At 46.1% G+C, this 15,283-nt stretch overlaps 2 protein-coding genes and 1 long non-coding RNA gene across 9 annotated transcripts; 1 reads left to right on the top strand and 2 right to left on the bottom strand.

The window, feature by feature from the left end:
• Positions 1 to 7: 7 nt before the first annotated feature.
• Positions 8 to 4,700, bottom strand: enpp5 (ectonucleotide pyrophosphatase/phosphodiesterase 5). Of its 2 annotated transcripts, none has more exons than XM_029141564.3 (4): positions 4,434 to 4,700; positions 2,777 to 3,681; positions 2,521 to 2,697; positions 8 to 1,956 (listed from the first exon to the last, which is right to left on the bottom strand). In XM_029141564.3, exons 2-4 carry the CDS (start codon positions 3,654 to 3,656, stop codon positions 1,553 to 1,555), a joined length of 1,461 nt encoding a protein of 486 aa, XP_028997397.1. In that variant the 5' UTR covers positions 3,657 to 3,681; positions 4,434 to 4,700; the 3' UTR covers positions 8 to 1,552. The 2 variants fall into 2 exon arrangements, with proteins under 2 accessions (XP_028997397.1, XP_055362436.1); XM_055506461.1 differs by lacking the exon at positions 4,434 to 4,700 and adding an exon at positions 3,772 to 4,396.
• Positions 4,701 to 6,581: 1,881 nt separating this feature from the next.
• On the bottom strand, positions 6,582 to 7,879 carry LOC129603667 (uncharacterized). The gene is made up of 2 exons (XR_008693790.1): positions 7,245 to 7,879; positions 6,582 to 7,109 (listed from the first exon to the last, which is right to left on the bottom strand). It is a non-coding gene; the product is annotated as an uncharacterized LOC129603667 (long non-coding RNA).
• A 164-nt stretch (positions 7,880 to 8,043) lies between these two features.
• Positions 8,044 to 13,828, top strand: hmgn3 (high mobility group nucleosomal binding domain 3). 6 transcript variants are annotated; one of them, XM_029141602.3, is made up of 7 exons: positions 8,048 to 8,200; positions 9,598 to 9,648; positions 9,943 to 9,972; positions 11,428 to 11,478; positions 12,059 to 12,154; positions 12,289 to 12,388; positions 13,013 to 13,828. In XM_029141602.3, exons 1-7 carry the CDS (start codon positions 8,186 to 8,188, stop codon positions 13,018 to 13,020), a joined length of 351 nt encoding a protein of 116 aa, XP_028997435.1. In that variant the 5' UTR covers positions 8,048 to 8,185; the 3' UTR covers positions 13,021 to 13,828. The 6 variants fall into 6 exon arrangements, with proteins under 6 accessions (XP_028997439.1, XP_028997435.1, XP_028997434.1 ...); XM_029141601.3 differs by having other exon boundaries at positions 12,056 to 12,154; XM_029141606.3 differs by lacking the exon at positions 12,289 to 12,388 and having other exon boundaries at positions 8,044 to 8,200.
• The last annotated feature ends 1,455 nt before the right edge of the window (positions 13,829 to 15,283 follow it).

Below are 15,283 nucleotides of genomic sequence, written 5' to 3'. Positions count from 1 at the left end.
CAATGTATTTAGTTTCAGAGAAGACCCTTTATTTTCACGAGTCTCTGAATACCATCAACATGGCAAAGACTTTGTAACTCATTTAAATATCCATATTGCAAAACCAGTGTAATAATGAACTAAGATACACCTCTAAGTAGTATTTACCCTACTGAACTATTTCAAGGGTATTTTTCAAGCATATGGACATATTTTATTTCTCTGTTAACAAGTTAGGGGAAAAATTATCAGAACATTTGTTTTTCATAAAATAAGTTATCAGAAAAATTAATCATTTCCATAGAAATGGTTTTATATTGATTTAAATTTAGTACAAAGTAGATATCACAGTGGTGTTTGTCATTTTTGGGCACAGGTGTTAAAAGACGAGAAGCATATCTTTCTTAAAAGATGATGAAGAAAATACTCAGATTTGAATCCTACTTGATTTCCTGGTTATGCTAAAAGCGTTTTTCTTTTTCAAGAGGCACCTACATGTAACTCTTATCATTTCAAACAACAACTACAGACAGGAAGTGCAAATAATACATGAGCTAATGCGCAGCCGACTACTGCCCCGTCGCTCTGGTTCCGTTCAGTAGTGCAAATCAGGGGGACAGTTCTTGCAAGTCATGCTTCAACCAAGCAACAGCAAAATCCTTACGTTTCCTATGATGATATACTGACCGATAGCAATTGCACTTCACGTTTCACTGACAAATGGCTATGACGGACGACGTACACATCCTCTGAAAAGCCTCCTCCCGACGGAAAAACACAAAAACGGACGAACGTACACGCAGTTACACATTTAAGAGCGTCGGTCTCCGATAAGTTAAAAGGCAAATGGTAACTGACTGCTGTGATGTGGTCGCCTCGTGGAATGACCTACACATTCTGGGTGAGCAGTGGCTCAGTCTGGTTGAATAATTAGGCCAAGACCCTTAAGCAGATCTGCTGCCGGTCACAGTGCAGCTGTGCTTTAGAAGAACGTCCGTCCCTCCACATCTGTCCTGCGTGGGAGAATTGACCCTCCTATGCAGCTCTACATACAATCAGTATCAGTGATCACCTTCATGCTATTAAGTCATGAGCCCCTTTCACGCAGCACGTTCAGCCTTAATGCTGACAAGGCTTCCTTCTATTTAAAACGCCTTTGCCTCAAATAATGCCCAGTGTCATGTGTAACACACCAGAGTCCAACCCTACAGATCCCCCGGGGTCCGTGTGCCAACATGTGTGAAAGGGGCCACGACTTCAGCCACCAACGATGTGTTAAAGCTCGTCTGAGCTATGAAATACTTAAGTGACGATGTAAATGACAAGATGTTATTGGGTAAAGTTCACAACTAAAGCAAAGCCACTATAAAGCTCATGAAAAGGTTCTCTATTTTCATTCAGCCTGCACCAGAAGCAAACCTTAGCTATTTCCCCCACACAGGAGCGAGTAACATGTTCCTCTATACGTGATTCAGCACAGTGGCAATAAGGGTGAGGGAGACATTCAGGGATGCTTCAGGGCAGAGCAGACTACGTTGGGGAGCAATACCTCCTCTTCTTCTTGTGTCTTCGGCTACAGGTGCAAGTCCTCTTGGAGTAAAGGCTGAGACATCTCCCGGCGTCTGTGCTTTAGGGAAGGCAGCTGTCTGAGCGTCACTTGTCTGATGTAGACCACCAGGAAGCCCAGCACCATCACCACGCCCAGGAAAGAGCCCACCACGGGGGCGTAGGAGTGTCCCCGGACCCTGGGAGCGGCGGTGGGCGCGAGCGGGGTCGGCTCCGGACACAGGAGGTCCTGGACGTTCGAGAGGGTGCCGTTGTTCGGTTGGGGGGCGATGGACAGGATGTAGCACATGAGAGGATAAAGGTCGATGGAGCGCATGAAGGTCTTGACGTAGTTCTGGCGGAATGACGGCCCGCGCGCTATGAACACGGGCTGCATGCTGCGTAAGCTGTTGTTGTAGCCGTGGTTTCCCACTGGAGAGACATAGAGAAGCGAGACGTATGTAACGATGCACGCCTTCAATAAGTATGAAACACCAACCAGGCCAGAGCGTTGCATCATGGGAGTCGTCATGATGTAGTAAGACAACAGTCAAAATGTTATCAATCAGCTTAATTCAGAGCTATATTACATCATATCTTTAGGGGCCACGCCCCCTCTGTACGGAGAGTCTAGCTCCGCCCCTGGCTTCACAATAACATTCCCATGAAAAGCTATTGAGTGCTGAGGAAACAGTGTTCTGGCTTTGATGTGGGTGATAAAGGACTGGACAGCTTTAACAAAGCAGCAGATATGATTTTAGTGGCGTACTTTAGTGTCATGTTACTAAGTAACAAGCCTGCGCTTGATCAGGCTGTCGTATGAATACGCTTAAGTCAACTAATTACACAAACACACGGTGCTCCTGTTTGTAATCACGGCCTGTCTAATAGGAGCCGTTTCAGTGTCTAAAATAACAACTCTATTAATAGCGCAGATGAAAGGTGCCGCTAGAAATGTGGAACAACGTGTCGCAATTGGAAGGCGGAGAAACGTACACATGAGGCGCGTGCTCCGGTTCTGCATGATGGTCCAGCCCTCCTTGGCCTCGACGACGATGGGCATGATCCTGCCGTTGTGCCGATAATGGAAGTGCAGGGGGATTTCCTCCTTCTTGTACACCACCATGTTTGGGTTGGCGTCCACCAGCTTACCGTACACCTCGTCGAGCTTTCCTGGAGGAAGGGGTAGTTCACAATGAGTAGCAAATCGCTTTTACATGGAGAAAGCAGGCTGGTTGGTTAATAGCGGTACCTTCTACGGGCAGTATTCCCACCACAGGGCTGCGATCCACCCATGTGTACAGGTCTCTGTTCACGTACTCGTCCAGCTCGATGATGTTCTCGCTGAAAAGCTGCGTCATCCCGTGGTCGCTGGTCACTATCAGGTTCACCTTTTCGTAGAGCCCGGCCTTCCTCAGCTCGTTAATGAGGAAGCCGAGCTTCTCATCGATCCCGACGATGACTTCATCCATGGAGGAACTCTGGGGTCCGTAGCGGTGCCCGCTCTCATCGGGTTCTTCCCAGTACAGAACCCCGAAATCCACCGCCTCGCCCTCGGGCGCGGAGAACCACTCGACGATGCGCTCCACCCGCGCCTCGAACGGGACCGAGGCGTTGTACGCAAGGTACTTGTTGGGGTACGTGCCGTGGATCTTTACGTCGGACCCCGGCCACATGGCGGCGCCGCTGCGTCCTCCGGCCTTCTGGATGCTCACCCACAGAGGCACCGCCTCCTCCCACCACCACGGGTCATGGACGCTGTCCGTATCCATGGAGAAGGACCTGTTGAGAACGGGGTCGTACATCTCGTTGGCCACGACGCCGTGGCTCTCGGCGTAGAGCCCCGTCACCATGCTGTAGTGGTTGGGCAGGGTCTTGGTGATGTACGCGTTCTCCACCTGCTCCACCATCACCCCCTCGTCGATGAGGACGTGGAAGTTGGGCGTGGGCACCCGGTCCAGGTAGTCCCAGCGGAAGCCGTCGAAGGAGACGAGCAGCAGCTTGGACCGCTCCCCCGCGCCGCGGGTCGCGCGTCCGTCCCGGTTTGGGTGTTGGAGGTGGGCCGCGGGCAGCAGCAGGGTCCACAGGCAGAGCAGAGGCCCGCAGCCGGCTCGCAGTAAACAGCGCGTCATGGTGGCGTGTGTGTGAGGAAACTCCCTACAAAAAAAACAACAACATCATCACCTTGTCCCAAATGCGGCCTCCTCCTCCCATGCAACATTCTGCTTAATAGTAATTGGAAATGACCCTCTGTGTGGCTTAGTGCTGGGCTGACAGATCAATGGATCGATTGGCCGCCTTGTTGTCATAGGCAACAGCGGCTCGGATAATCAATCAGTCATTTAAAACGGTCCCGTTTCCCAGAAATGTCCAGCGGTGTGTTGTTTTGTTGCTCATATTTCTGCTGGTTGAACAAAACAGATTGAAACGTCTCATGCTGGTTTCTGGCAACTTATAATCAGCATGCTTCACTATTCTTTTAGATTCTATTCAAAGAATGAATCACATTAATGAATTATTAGAAAATAACACTTAATTATTGTGATGATTGTTACTCTAAGGCGTATATGTAGCTTTAAAGCTTTATCGTGACATTAAGATAACGTTGCACAAAAGGCACCACCATCACACTAATACTGAAGACATGTGGATCAAAAGAACAATGATGTCACTGCAAATTTCTCAACGTGTTCATCTGATACGCGTGTTCGACGTGTTTATGAACATTACTACAGTTAAATGAACGACTCGCGCCGCCAACAGAGCGCTCGGGAGGAAGCGGGCTCCATGTTTTAGCTGCTGTGCTGCAGACAGAGTCGCGGGCTACGACGCACAGCGGCTCCGCATGCAACGCTCATGTGCGCAAAAACGCAAAAAAGACGCACATATTCGCCGCGCACAGCCCTCACCTTGTATCTGATCGTGCACTGACTCGCCCTCCTCCGCCTGCACGCGCAGATAAACAGCCCCTGAAGGAAGTCCCGCCTAATAACCTTGCGCGTCTCCCAGTCTGCCGGGTTTTATTCGCGTCTATTAAAGCGACCCGGGGCGCACGGAGACAGACGGCCGCCTGCTGTCGCCCGCAAGAGCATGCCCCGCTTCACGTAGAGCCGCAGCCTCCGGATCCACCGCGGTCGACAAGTGCACGGGTCCCCATGACGTAATGTGGGATGAGGAGCGCGGTGGGGGTGGACGGGCGGAAGAGGAGGGGCCTCCGCGCATATAAATAGACGCGTTTGGGGGTCAGGCAGGTTACTATCATGTTTGCTCCACTGGTTGTAAACAAACAAGAGTCATGGGAAATAAAGAAATGCCTCAACATGATCATTAAAGTTAAAAAAGATATTGTGTAATCAATAATGATTTATAGACTAGTAAAAATATCAAATGCACTGCTGCTCTAATTCTGTCTTCATTCAGTTGTGTGTCTACATGATGCTGAAACGTGTGTAGTCCTTCCTGCAACAATAACCGTAGTACGTAAGTACACAGTTCCCACTCCGTCCACAAGGTGTCAGTCAAGTCGTGTCTACAACTATTCACACTTTCTGTTACAAAGGAAGATGGAATCTCAGTAATGTCTGAGTGGTGAGAGAGAGACTATTTCTGACCCTCTGACAAACTCTTCAGTCCCGAAAGAGAAAGATCAGTTTACTGGAGCTTGTTGCTCGACTGTGTCGCTTCCAGACAGCTCATCTGCTGTAAATGTGATGTGGTGTTGCTTTAATATAAGCAATATGAAATTAAACTTTTATAATTACTACGGTTATGATCCAATCTCAAGTATTGCTAAACATATTAAAGTAATATAGCTTTGTTCTAAATAAAGTTTAAACTCAGTATATATAGATATAGTGCCAAATAGAAACAGCTCTTCTGAGACACCCACACAAGTATTTATTTTAATTCCATATGTTTATTACCTTTATAAAGGCTCTGTACCAAGATGTATAGAATAAGTACATGTATTTGTATATGTGTACTAGAACTAGTTTAAATTATACTTGGACTTTACTTCATTAAGCCTGATGAAAGAACATTAAAAACTTGTAAGAGAAGTTCAGATCTCTGAATATGCTTGACATCCTGTGCATGAATGAGGCAGGACTGTTGAAAAGAAAAAACCCAGAGGCCTTGGTTCAAATGCATACGATCACACTATTCCAGTGAATACTGTGTATTCAGAAAATGAAAATCATCTGAATACCTGGGTAATAACCACTGCATAATCTAAGCCTTTCATTGAAGTGTGTGCAGAGCTTTGCAGTTGGTCACCAGGGTCACTTGATCATATAAGTGCACCTATACCTGAAATGTGTGTGTGTGTGTGTGTGTGTGTGTGTGTGTGTGTGTGTGTGTGTGTGTGTGTGTGTGTGTGTGTGTGTGTGTGTGTGTGTGTGTGATTTCTGTCACCCAGCTAGGACTTTATGTGGGGCCTGTATATTTCTCAATGCACCTGTATGAATTTCCTCCTTACAGGTATTTTTTTGCCAGGGTGGGTGGTTCTCATTGGCTTTTGCTCACACTTTAGAAACCAAGATTAATTTTACCTTGAAGAAAAACAAGCTCTGAGCGTTTCGGTGTGGATGTCTAGATGCGGTGGAAATATGCAATAAAAGACAGTGGGGTTTTAAAAAATCAACTGCCAAGCCCATGTGGTAGCATTCATCATGATAGCATGATCACGCAGTGCTGCCCGGGGATTTGAAGGTCACGCACATTCAGCCTACTTACAACCTTGTGTTGAAAGAATTTAGACAATTCAGTCGGTTGTGCTAAAGAAGGACCTGAGTCTGAGAATGTATGTTCGGTCTACGCCCCTAGTGTCACCTATGGTCATAAGCTGTGGGTACTGACCCAAAGACCATGGATACCAGCAGCCCAGACTGAGAAGAGGCCCAAAGGAAGACCAGGAACCACTGGAGGGACTGTGTCTGCCCAGGTGACCTGGATAATGAGGCTGAAAATGCATGAATGGATGAATTAATTAGCTAATTTTCTAATCATCCTGAACTACTGTATCTTATAATCATCAGTCTGTGTGTTGCCTTTGTCCCTTTGAGTGTTGTCATTCTTTAGTCTTCATTGCGTTTTGGAAAAAGTCCAAATATTCATATATTAAACATGTGTTCATCTTAACAGTATATTCTGGTGAGATGGCTTCTTTTCTTTGTGGATTCCGTTTGTGCCTCTTAGTTGATGTGCTGCACATGGACCTCATTGTGTTTTTTCCCCCTCTGTTTCGCTGACGGTGTGAATCCACGTGGGAACAGTGGAGCAACATCAGGCTACCTGCTCTTGTGCGTTCTAGGTTGTCTAGGTCTACGTCATAATGAGGGGGGGTTTTGTTCGTTTGGCCAGAATAGCAGCCTATTGTGCCATTTGTGTATATTCTTCTCTCTTTGTGTTGTTATGCATCACAAGAATATATTGAGACTGGTGTTGTTACTGCTTGTGTTCGTGTGCTTCAGATACTTTACCTCTTGCTTTATTGTACAGTATATGTGCATGCTGTCAAACCGGTTGCTTTGTAGATGATGTTCTGGATATGCGTTGTTGCAGTGTTGGTAGAAACATCATGGCTCCTATTATAACAGAGAACAGAGCAAGGCCTCAGGCTTCTCAGATTATTGATGCGTTTGGACAATAAACAATGGACAATGTTATCATTTAACCCGCGCCAGTTAAATGCTCAGGCAATTAAGTTGTATTGGTGATACCTCAGAGCAGAGCAGATTATTCTGTGTTCTTTATGAAGGCATCCATCCTGCATCCTAATCGTAGACTGATTGAAGCCCAAACAGGAGCACTTGAATGACAAACAGAGGCAGGTTAAACTCTAAGGTCACACTTACATTTGCCAGAATAGTATTTCTAGGACTCTGTGGCCATCTGAAGTGCACTTGGGTGAAACTGAGGGCAAAAAACAGGCATGACACCAGATATTGTGGTGTAGGTTTGACTGTTAGGACAGGATTACCCATGTTTTTTAATTCTATTAAGTTCTATAGGTAATTTAAACGCCACAAAATATGTTTTAGACGTTTAACTTGTCTATAAATTAATTTTATTTGTTTTACAACCGTATCCTTTCCTCGCGTCATATTCCAACAGGGACCAGTCACTTCTGCATGTGTCACCCCTCTAGTACTTTACACCTACAAGACTCAACGCGCGCCCCTTTTTTTCTGCAGCCCCACCATTGTACCACCATGTCCATTTTTCTGGCGCTTTGTGTTTTTATTTGCAGCATTTTCTCGGTCCCATCCTACACTACCCAGATCCGCCGAGAGTCGGCCCTGCTTTCATTGGCGCGTGTCCACTTTCCCTCTCGGTCGTCGCCGTCTCGTGGGATCGGCGCACAAAGAGCGCGCAGCCAATGGCGGGACGCCTCGGATAACTCTCGGCCAATGTCCGCGACCCTCTTATTTACATGGAGACGGAACCGTCCAATCAGGAGTCGGCACAGGAGAAGATTTTGACCCCTCTACCCAATGGCTGTGGGAGGTATAGAGTTTTGGGGAGTGCATATAATCAACATATTATCGACGGTGCTTAGATATTGATCCTGTATTTCGAGGTAGTTCAAATTCACCTCTCTTGGACCTTCGGCGTTGACCTCAATTTTTCCGCGCTCGGGGAAGAACAAGTAAACTGTAAAATGCCGAAGAGAAAGGTGAGTGCCGCGCGCGCCGTGCAGCTCACTTCGCTGTAGTTTCTCCGCTCTTGCGTTTAAGGAAAATAGCGGTGCGCGATTTTGTGGCGACGTCGAGGCAGGTGGGCTGATGCCAAAGTTTGAGGAAGCCTCGTTCTGTCCGTAGCGTCAACGCGCCTTTCCTCGCGCGGGAGATTTTCCATCAGCACTATTTGCTCACGTTACGGTGTAAATGGCCGTGTGTGCATCTCAATGGCCGTGCTTGTGGTCGTTTTATTCGCCACTTCCCCGTCCACCGTGCGCACGGGTGACTGTCATGACGGAGCCGCCGGATGGATGGATGCGTAAATCCCGCAGGAGACGTGCGCGACGCTAATTCCTCTGGGCGCGTTGCGCGCATATATATGAGACGTATGGATCCTGAATAAAATGCAATCCTATGGTAATTAAAAATGACCTCCTCCCCCGTGCTGTTTGTCTCCAGTGGTGACAAACGGGAGGCACCAAGTCGACTGAACAAGCCCACATCCAGATAGAAAGAAAGGAGGAAAGAAAATAGGGATTAGGGGCAATTGTCGCCGTGGTAAAAGAGACTGTGACACTATCTAAACAGCTGTGCACGACGTACTCGGGCGCATTGTATCGGTGCGCACGTACAAACAGGCTTTTCTGCCATCTCCAAACTGCCATTGTCTGCGCAGATTTGCCTTTGAGGACAGAGAATGGGGGGCCTCTAGGGGCGGAGGTCGCCCACATGCAAATGATGCGATTGCCAACCTGCAGGCCAAACCAACGTTTCCCCGTGGTGGGGGTGGACTCTCCTGTGCACCATCCTTGACCTACCTGCGGCACGAGTAACGCGCGTATATAACGCGATGAGCTCGGCCGCGGCGGGCAGCGCGTACGCGTCGCGCGCCGCGCGCGCCGGCGTCTAACCGGGTCCGGCGCTCCGCAGCCAGCACGTTGTGACCTCCGAGCAACGAACTTTGAACTAGTGATTGTAAAACATCTGAAAACTTAAATTAGTTAAAAAAATTACTTAACAAACTTTGAAGTCCTCAGCACACAAATATATCCTGGTCATACCGTTCATTTGTGTGATGGTCTCATTTTAAAGCTTTTCACACAATAAATGCTTAGTCTATAAACTATTTGTCACATGCAAAATGTCCAAAATGTTTTTTTTTCGAGCTGCACATTTATATTATTAGTATTTTTGTCTATTTTGTATATTTATTCAGTTTTCCTGTATTAGTTCCCAGCTGTATATGCACCAGATTAAAGATAAATGTTTATGATAATATCATTAATAATAGACGATTAATTGTGAACTAGCATGTGAAGTGGGGCTACCCTGTCAGCATTTACCTGCTCTATTAACCTCTGTATTTTTTTATTCTATGCTTTAATAACTACAGTCTCCAGAAGGCGCCGAGGGCAAGGATGCCCCAAAAGTCACAAAACAAGAGGTAAATAGGTTCCGTGGGTTTTTGTGCAGGCGTGTTTGTATGCTGTGGATTTTTCTGTACTAAAGGACTGTGCGTGTGTGTGTGCGTGTGCGTGTGTGTGTGTGTGCGTGCGTGTGTGTGCGTGTGTGCGTGTGTGTGACACACAATAGCCACCAGATAGGTTAGCGATTAGGACACGTGTAGCACTCACCAAGCAGATCAGCTCAAGCTCAGGCCACAGAATCACAACTGATACCTATGTCTCTCTGTCACTGTCTCTCTCGCTCTCTTGTTGATCAACCCTTTCTCCCGTAGCCCACCAGAAGGTCAGAGAGATTGTCAGCGGTAAGTTTGACTCTCACCAGCCTGTCTTCACCTCTGTCACCACCCTCTCAGTCCTCTCTGTGTCTTCCTTTCATTTCTTCCCAGTCGTGCGGGATAATAAGTGTCTTGTTACCAAAGGCCAGAGTAACACCCTCACTTTATGGATTTGATCAGTTCAATCTCCATAAAGGTTTCCCCTGAGGACCGAACCTGGCCGGCTGTGCATGTCTTCTCTCTGTTGTCTTTGCCTAATTTGGGGGAGAGGGCTGCATGATTACAAGTGTGTATGTTGCATTTTGTTAATGCAAATGTTAATAATATATTGCTAATATATTATTGTAGGAGTTGAACATTTTGGTAAAAGGTGGGAAGTGCATGAGAAAATCCCTCTCTCTTAGATACAAATATCTTGGGTAGCCGCCAGTAGCAGCTTAACCTAACATAAAGACTGGAAGCAGCCATGTGGGACCTCTAAAGAAATAAATATGTTGTATATTGGACTGGGCTACAAGACTCTATAGGAAGTCACTGTTCAAACTGTTTTCCAGGTCACACTTTATTGTAGAGAAGAAGAAAAAGGAGCATTTTCCTACTTCCCCAAATGTTCAGTTTCTCCATTAAAATGCAACTTCACAGACTCTCTTGGCACTAGGTTATGAATATGAAATGTCCTAAACTTGCCATTGGCTTCTCCTTGTCAAAGACCTCAGATTCTGTTGTAGTGCGAGCAACCAGTTGACATCATCTGACCTGGAAGAACTCCGTCTGGAGGAGTTGTCTGTCCAGACGATGTCATCTGGTTGCTCCTATAGAACTCCTTGTGATGGGGTGAGGGCTTTTTCAGGCTGAAGCAGAAATATGCAGTATTTTAATAAACTTTAGGAAATTATAATGTATGGCTTTTTTCACTTTTGAAGTATATCATGATTCCTGATTTGGTATTTTTTCTTTCTATGAATACTTTCATTCACTAAATGTTTAAAGTGTTTTAGCAGAAAAGCAAAACTGACCTCTTGTTCATAGTCAACTATTTAGGCTGCATGACTTTCCTGCGTCTTCCAAATTCTAATACGACGTGGATCACATGACTTCATTTGGTCACAGCAACATTGATGCTGTAGCTTGTCTCGTCAGGGTGATGATGTCTACACTCAAACGCAAACTTGCTGGTCTGAGTTCTAACTCCCACCTGATCGTTGCACAGTGGTTTAAAAAGGCGGATATTTAAAACTATTTCAAGATTGTCCCTGGAAATTCACTAAAGCTACTACTACTATGACTTTAGGAATATTGGGATCTTTCCTGTGATCTGTTCATCCTAATGAGTTTTCTAAGCACCTCTTGTGACTAAAGAACTATTATTAGGTATCATTGTACACGTAAGGAGGGGGAGTTACTGCCTATAAACTAATGTTTTTCCAGACACTCTGCTCCATTAGCTTAGTCAATCCTAACTGAATTTTGTGTTATTTGCAGAAACCTGCTCCACCCAAGCCTGAGGCCAAGGCCAAGAAGGTCACTGTCAAGGTAAAGGCACGCATATGCACACACACACACACACACACACACACACACACACACACACACACACACACACACACACACACACACACACACACACACACACACACACACACACACACACACACACACGCACACATGCTACCCCCGCAATAAGTTATTTATATCTCCATGAATTGGCGTCAGCCAGGCACATTGTTGCTTCTCAGTACTAGTTTATATACACAGTTTAGGCAGCTGATTGTGGTTTATACAGGCAGCCAACACACACACACGCACACACACACACACACAAATACTACTAAATAATAACAAACACTGATATTTCACTGACATTTGTTTTGTATTAATCTCTTGATATCTGCATCTAAGTTTATTTAAACAGTATTTTTTTTTAAATGCTTACAAATGTGACGATCTGAATTGAAATCAGTTTCATGTGTCAGTCCTTCAATGTATTTTAGGTAATTTTTAGATCTGGTGATCGTGCTTATTCATACAAAAAAACCCTTGAAGGTCACAGGAAACACTTTACATGCGTGATAATGTCTACAGTCGTGTTCCTCTAATAATTTCCCCACAGAAGGTGGCAGATGATAAGGGCGCCAAGGCAAAGAAAGGTGGCGCTAAGGGAAAGAAGGACGACGGTCCTGCTCAGAATGGCGAGACCAAGACCAATGAGGTATGTGTGGGGATCATTCAAAAAATGAAACATCTGAGAAGAAAGTGTAACGAACATTTGTTTTGTCAATTTTTGTCTAAACATTTGTGAACATTAATTGCACCCATCACACGCACCCTCGCACGCACACACAGATCTACGTGTCTCGTCCGTCAGTCAGTGTGTCTTCTACCAGAAGCACAGCTCCCTCCATGATGTCAGTGAGAGGGCAGAGTGAGACAGTCAGAGTTAAGGGTACGGGCAAGTGTGTGCAACCCGTCTTTGCAGTGTGTTTGGACACTAACATGTAGTATAACTTAGACTTAAATGCACATTAATACCTGCTCGACAGTGCTGAGACAAGAGTGTGGATGGATGCTGCTTCTCTCGCTGTGTGCAGTGACCGTTCGCTGCAGGTTGAAAGACGATCAGCAGTCAAAAGCTTTACAAGAATTAATGAGAGTGGATTGAAGTTTGAGTCATTAACAAATCTTTTGAATGCATGATTTGAATTTTTAATTGTGTTTTTTACTTATTTGCTGCACACAATGGCATCAGTCTAATCCGTTTTCAGCATCGATCTATTTGTTTTAGATGAAATTCTGGCTTTTTACAGGTAGCCACATGTTAGATTTCATTCTAAAGGCTAAAGCTGCTAGCCGTTTCACAGTGGTGGATTCATCCAGGTCATTTCATAGCTCGACTGCTGTTTCGGCGAGAGCGGGCGGGATGCAGGATGGATTCAGCGTGCACCCACTCGCCTGCTGAGCTTCCGGTGGATTAAACCAAGCCAAGCTGGAGCTGTGGGCTGCTTCTGGAGCCTGTTCCGGTCCGACGCGTCCACGCGCGTGTAACACCTGCGCCTCTTTCTCCCTGCAGGTAACTAAAGCGGCGGAGGAGGGGACCGAGGAGAAGGCGTAGAGACGCGGGCCCATCCACCGACTTGTCCCCCGATTCCATGGCAGCAAAGCATCTTTTTTTACTGACGATTTTTGTACCATGCCGAGTTTTTTTTAGAATTGTGATAGTAGAGACGGACAACCAGCAGTCCCACCCTGTGCATCCACACTCCTAACAGCTCCAGAAGACGCTCCTCCGTCACGCGTTGCTATACGGTCATGCCTCTCACAAGCCGAAAGGCGAAATGAAGTGGTTTCATCCGGCGGCTGCAGATGTTCTCCATCCTGCCTGACGGGGACGGTTACGATCTCTAAACCGGCTCTGTCGACGTTTGCAGTTATTTTTATCGACGCGAGACGATCGTGACAACGAGGCGCCAAATGAGACGCTCCGGCACGCCCTCCACCTCTCACTGGTTAGGGTGGAGATTTGTGGATGCGGAACCAGGTCCACAGTCTCCATGGAGAACATCTGCAGCACTTTAGGAATCTCGCGTTTTTAGACTCATCGCCACCGTGTTCCACATAACTCCTTTTGTATGTGTGTGTGTGTGTGTGTGTGCTGGAGTGAATGTGTTTGTGGGTCACTGTGTTTGACTCCCCCCCCCAGACCACACCACCCCCGCCCCCTCCATCCCACCCCGAACTCCAACACCTATCCTGCATCAGAGTGACATAGCAATAACGAGTGGTGCTTCTGTTCTAGACGACTCTTTTGGCTTTGGAACCTCTGGGCTTCTTTGAGTTTCATCCTGTTGGGAGAATATTTTGAAATAAAAGAAAAAAGTCAATGTCACGTGGCAATTTCTCTCCCTCTGTTTTCCTCTTTTGTTACAGCTCCAGTGCTGTCCTCTTTGCTTTTACATATTCACATGTATCCGTGTTTAGAGTTAGTTTTGACCGCCAGCACAAAGCCAGTGCTGTCTGCCTGTGTAGATCTTTGTGTTGGAGCCTGTAAGGTCGCCAGGGCCACATGGCTGTGTTAAATACAACTGCTGCGTCAGGAAGTGAAAGGTCAGCATTTGCCGGAGTGGTGGGACCTGATCGAACTATCGGCTCTCCTCATTGAGGGACAAGCCATCACTCACGCGCGTGGACCAGTGACGAGTTCCTGGTTTTCACATGTGAAGGTGTGGAGCAACGATGTCTGACTGCCACACATGCTGGAGAGGCCAATTAAAGTCTATTAATAGCTGCCTCTGTCAACATCATGATGCTTGCTCATTTGACAGGGTCACAACCATCAGCTGGCTTTTCAATGAAACTTAAACTTAACATACACAGGTACATTATTAATGACAGGAATTATTATTATTATTATTATGCTGTGCGATACTTGCTACCGGAAGGTGCTGATGTTGCTTGTCTTTGAGCTATTACAAGCAGAATAGATGCAGATACCAGCATCCTTCAATGAGTCATAGACACAGAGGGACTGTTATGTCTAAATGAATTTGTTAAACATTTTATCTGTTCCACATGTGCAGGTACATACTTTACGGAGATATTATAAAGCGGTAGGAGCTAAGGATGCAGTCTGTTACTTTTTGGTCAATATGAATTGAGTTTTCCAAGTAATACTTAGTAGTACATATATGTATTTTAAAAACAAACAGGCTGGTTAGTTAACCGCTCAGTGCTTTGTTGCAGATTTGAGAACACTCAAAATGTATAATGTGCTTCAGGAGGGTAAATGTGTGGCTAATTATTTTTTTTAAATATTATTTTTTAATTATTTCTCTGCAGTGAGGTGACAGTGAGGAGTGAGGTTGCCTCCTTGTGGCTGTGTCAGCCAGCACAATAACATGGGAGGTTAAAGGTTAAATGGATGTGAGCGACCTGGTCTAAAAAATGAAACCCCGGCTTTACACCATGAGGCCTGTGACATATGTATCAGACTGGTTGATAGGTTAGTGGTTAAAGACAAGGTCATTCACGTGGCTGACACATTTCAGGGATGGTGTACGGGAACTAAACTGAGCTCTAAACGTCCTCTTTCACTATGATGGTGCATTAAAACGACCTGTAATCAGATATAATGTCCTCAATGCAAAGTGCTTTCCTGTTATGGCAACTTCAACTCAAGCACGCGGCAACGAGAGATAACTGCAGTGGTGTACGACCCGAGCGTGTTTGGCAACTGACATACGAGTCCAATTCTACCAGCGGAGGCTCGGTATGTTGTGCGTAAGTGGATGCAGCCTTGCGCTTCCTCTTGGATGGAAGAATACGCCCACCAAACTGACTGAAC

Source organism: Betta splendens, chromosome 24 (genome assembly GCF_900634795.4).
Source record: "Betta splendens chromosome 24, fBetSpl5.4, whole genome shotgun sequence".
Classification (NCBI taxonomy): domain Eukaryota; kingdom Metazoa; phylum Chordata; class Actinopteri; order Anabantiformes; family Osphronemidae; genus Betta; species Betta splendens.
Note: the sequence above shows the minus strand (reverse complement) of the source record. Positions and strands in the feature narration are given on the sequence as shown.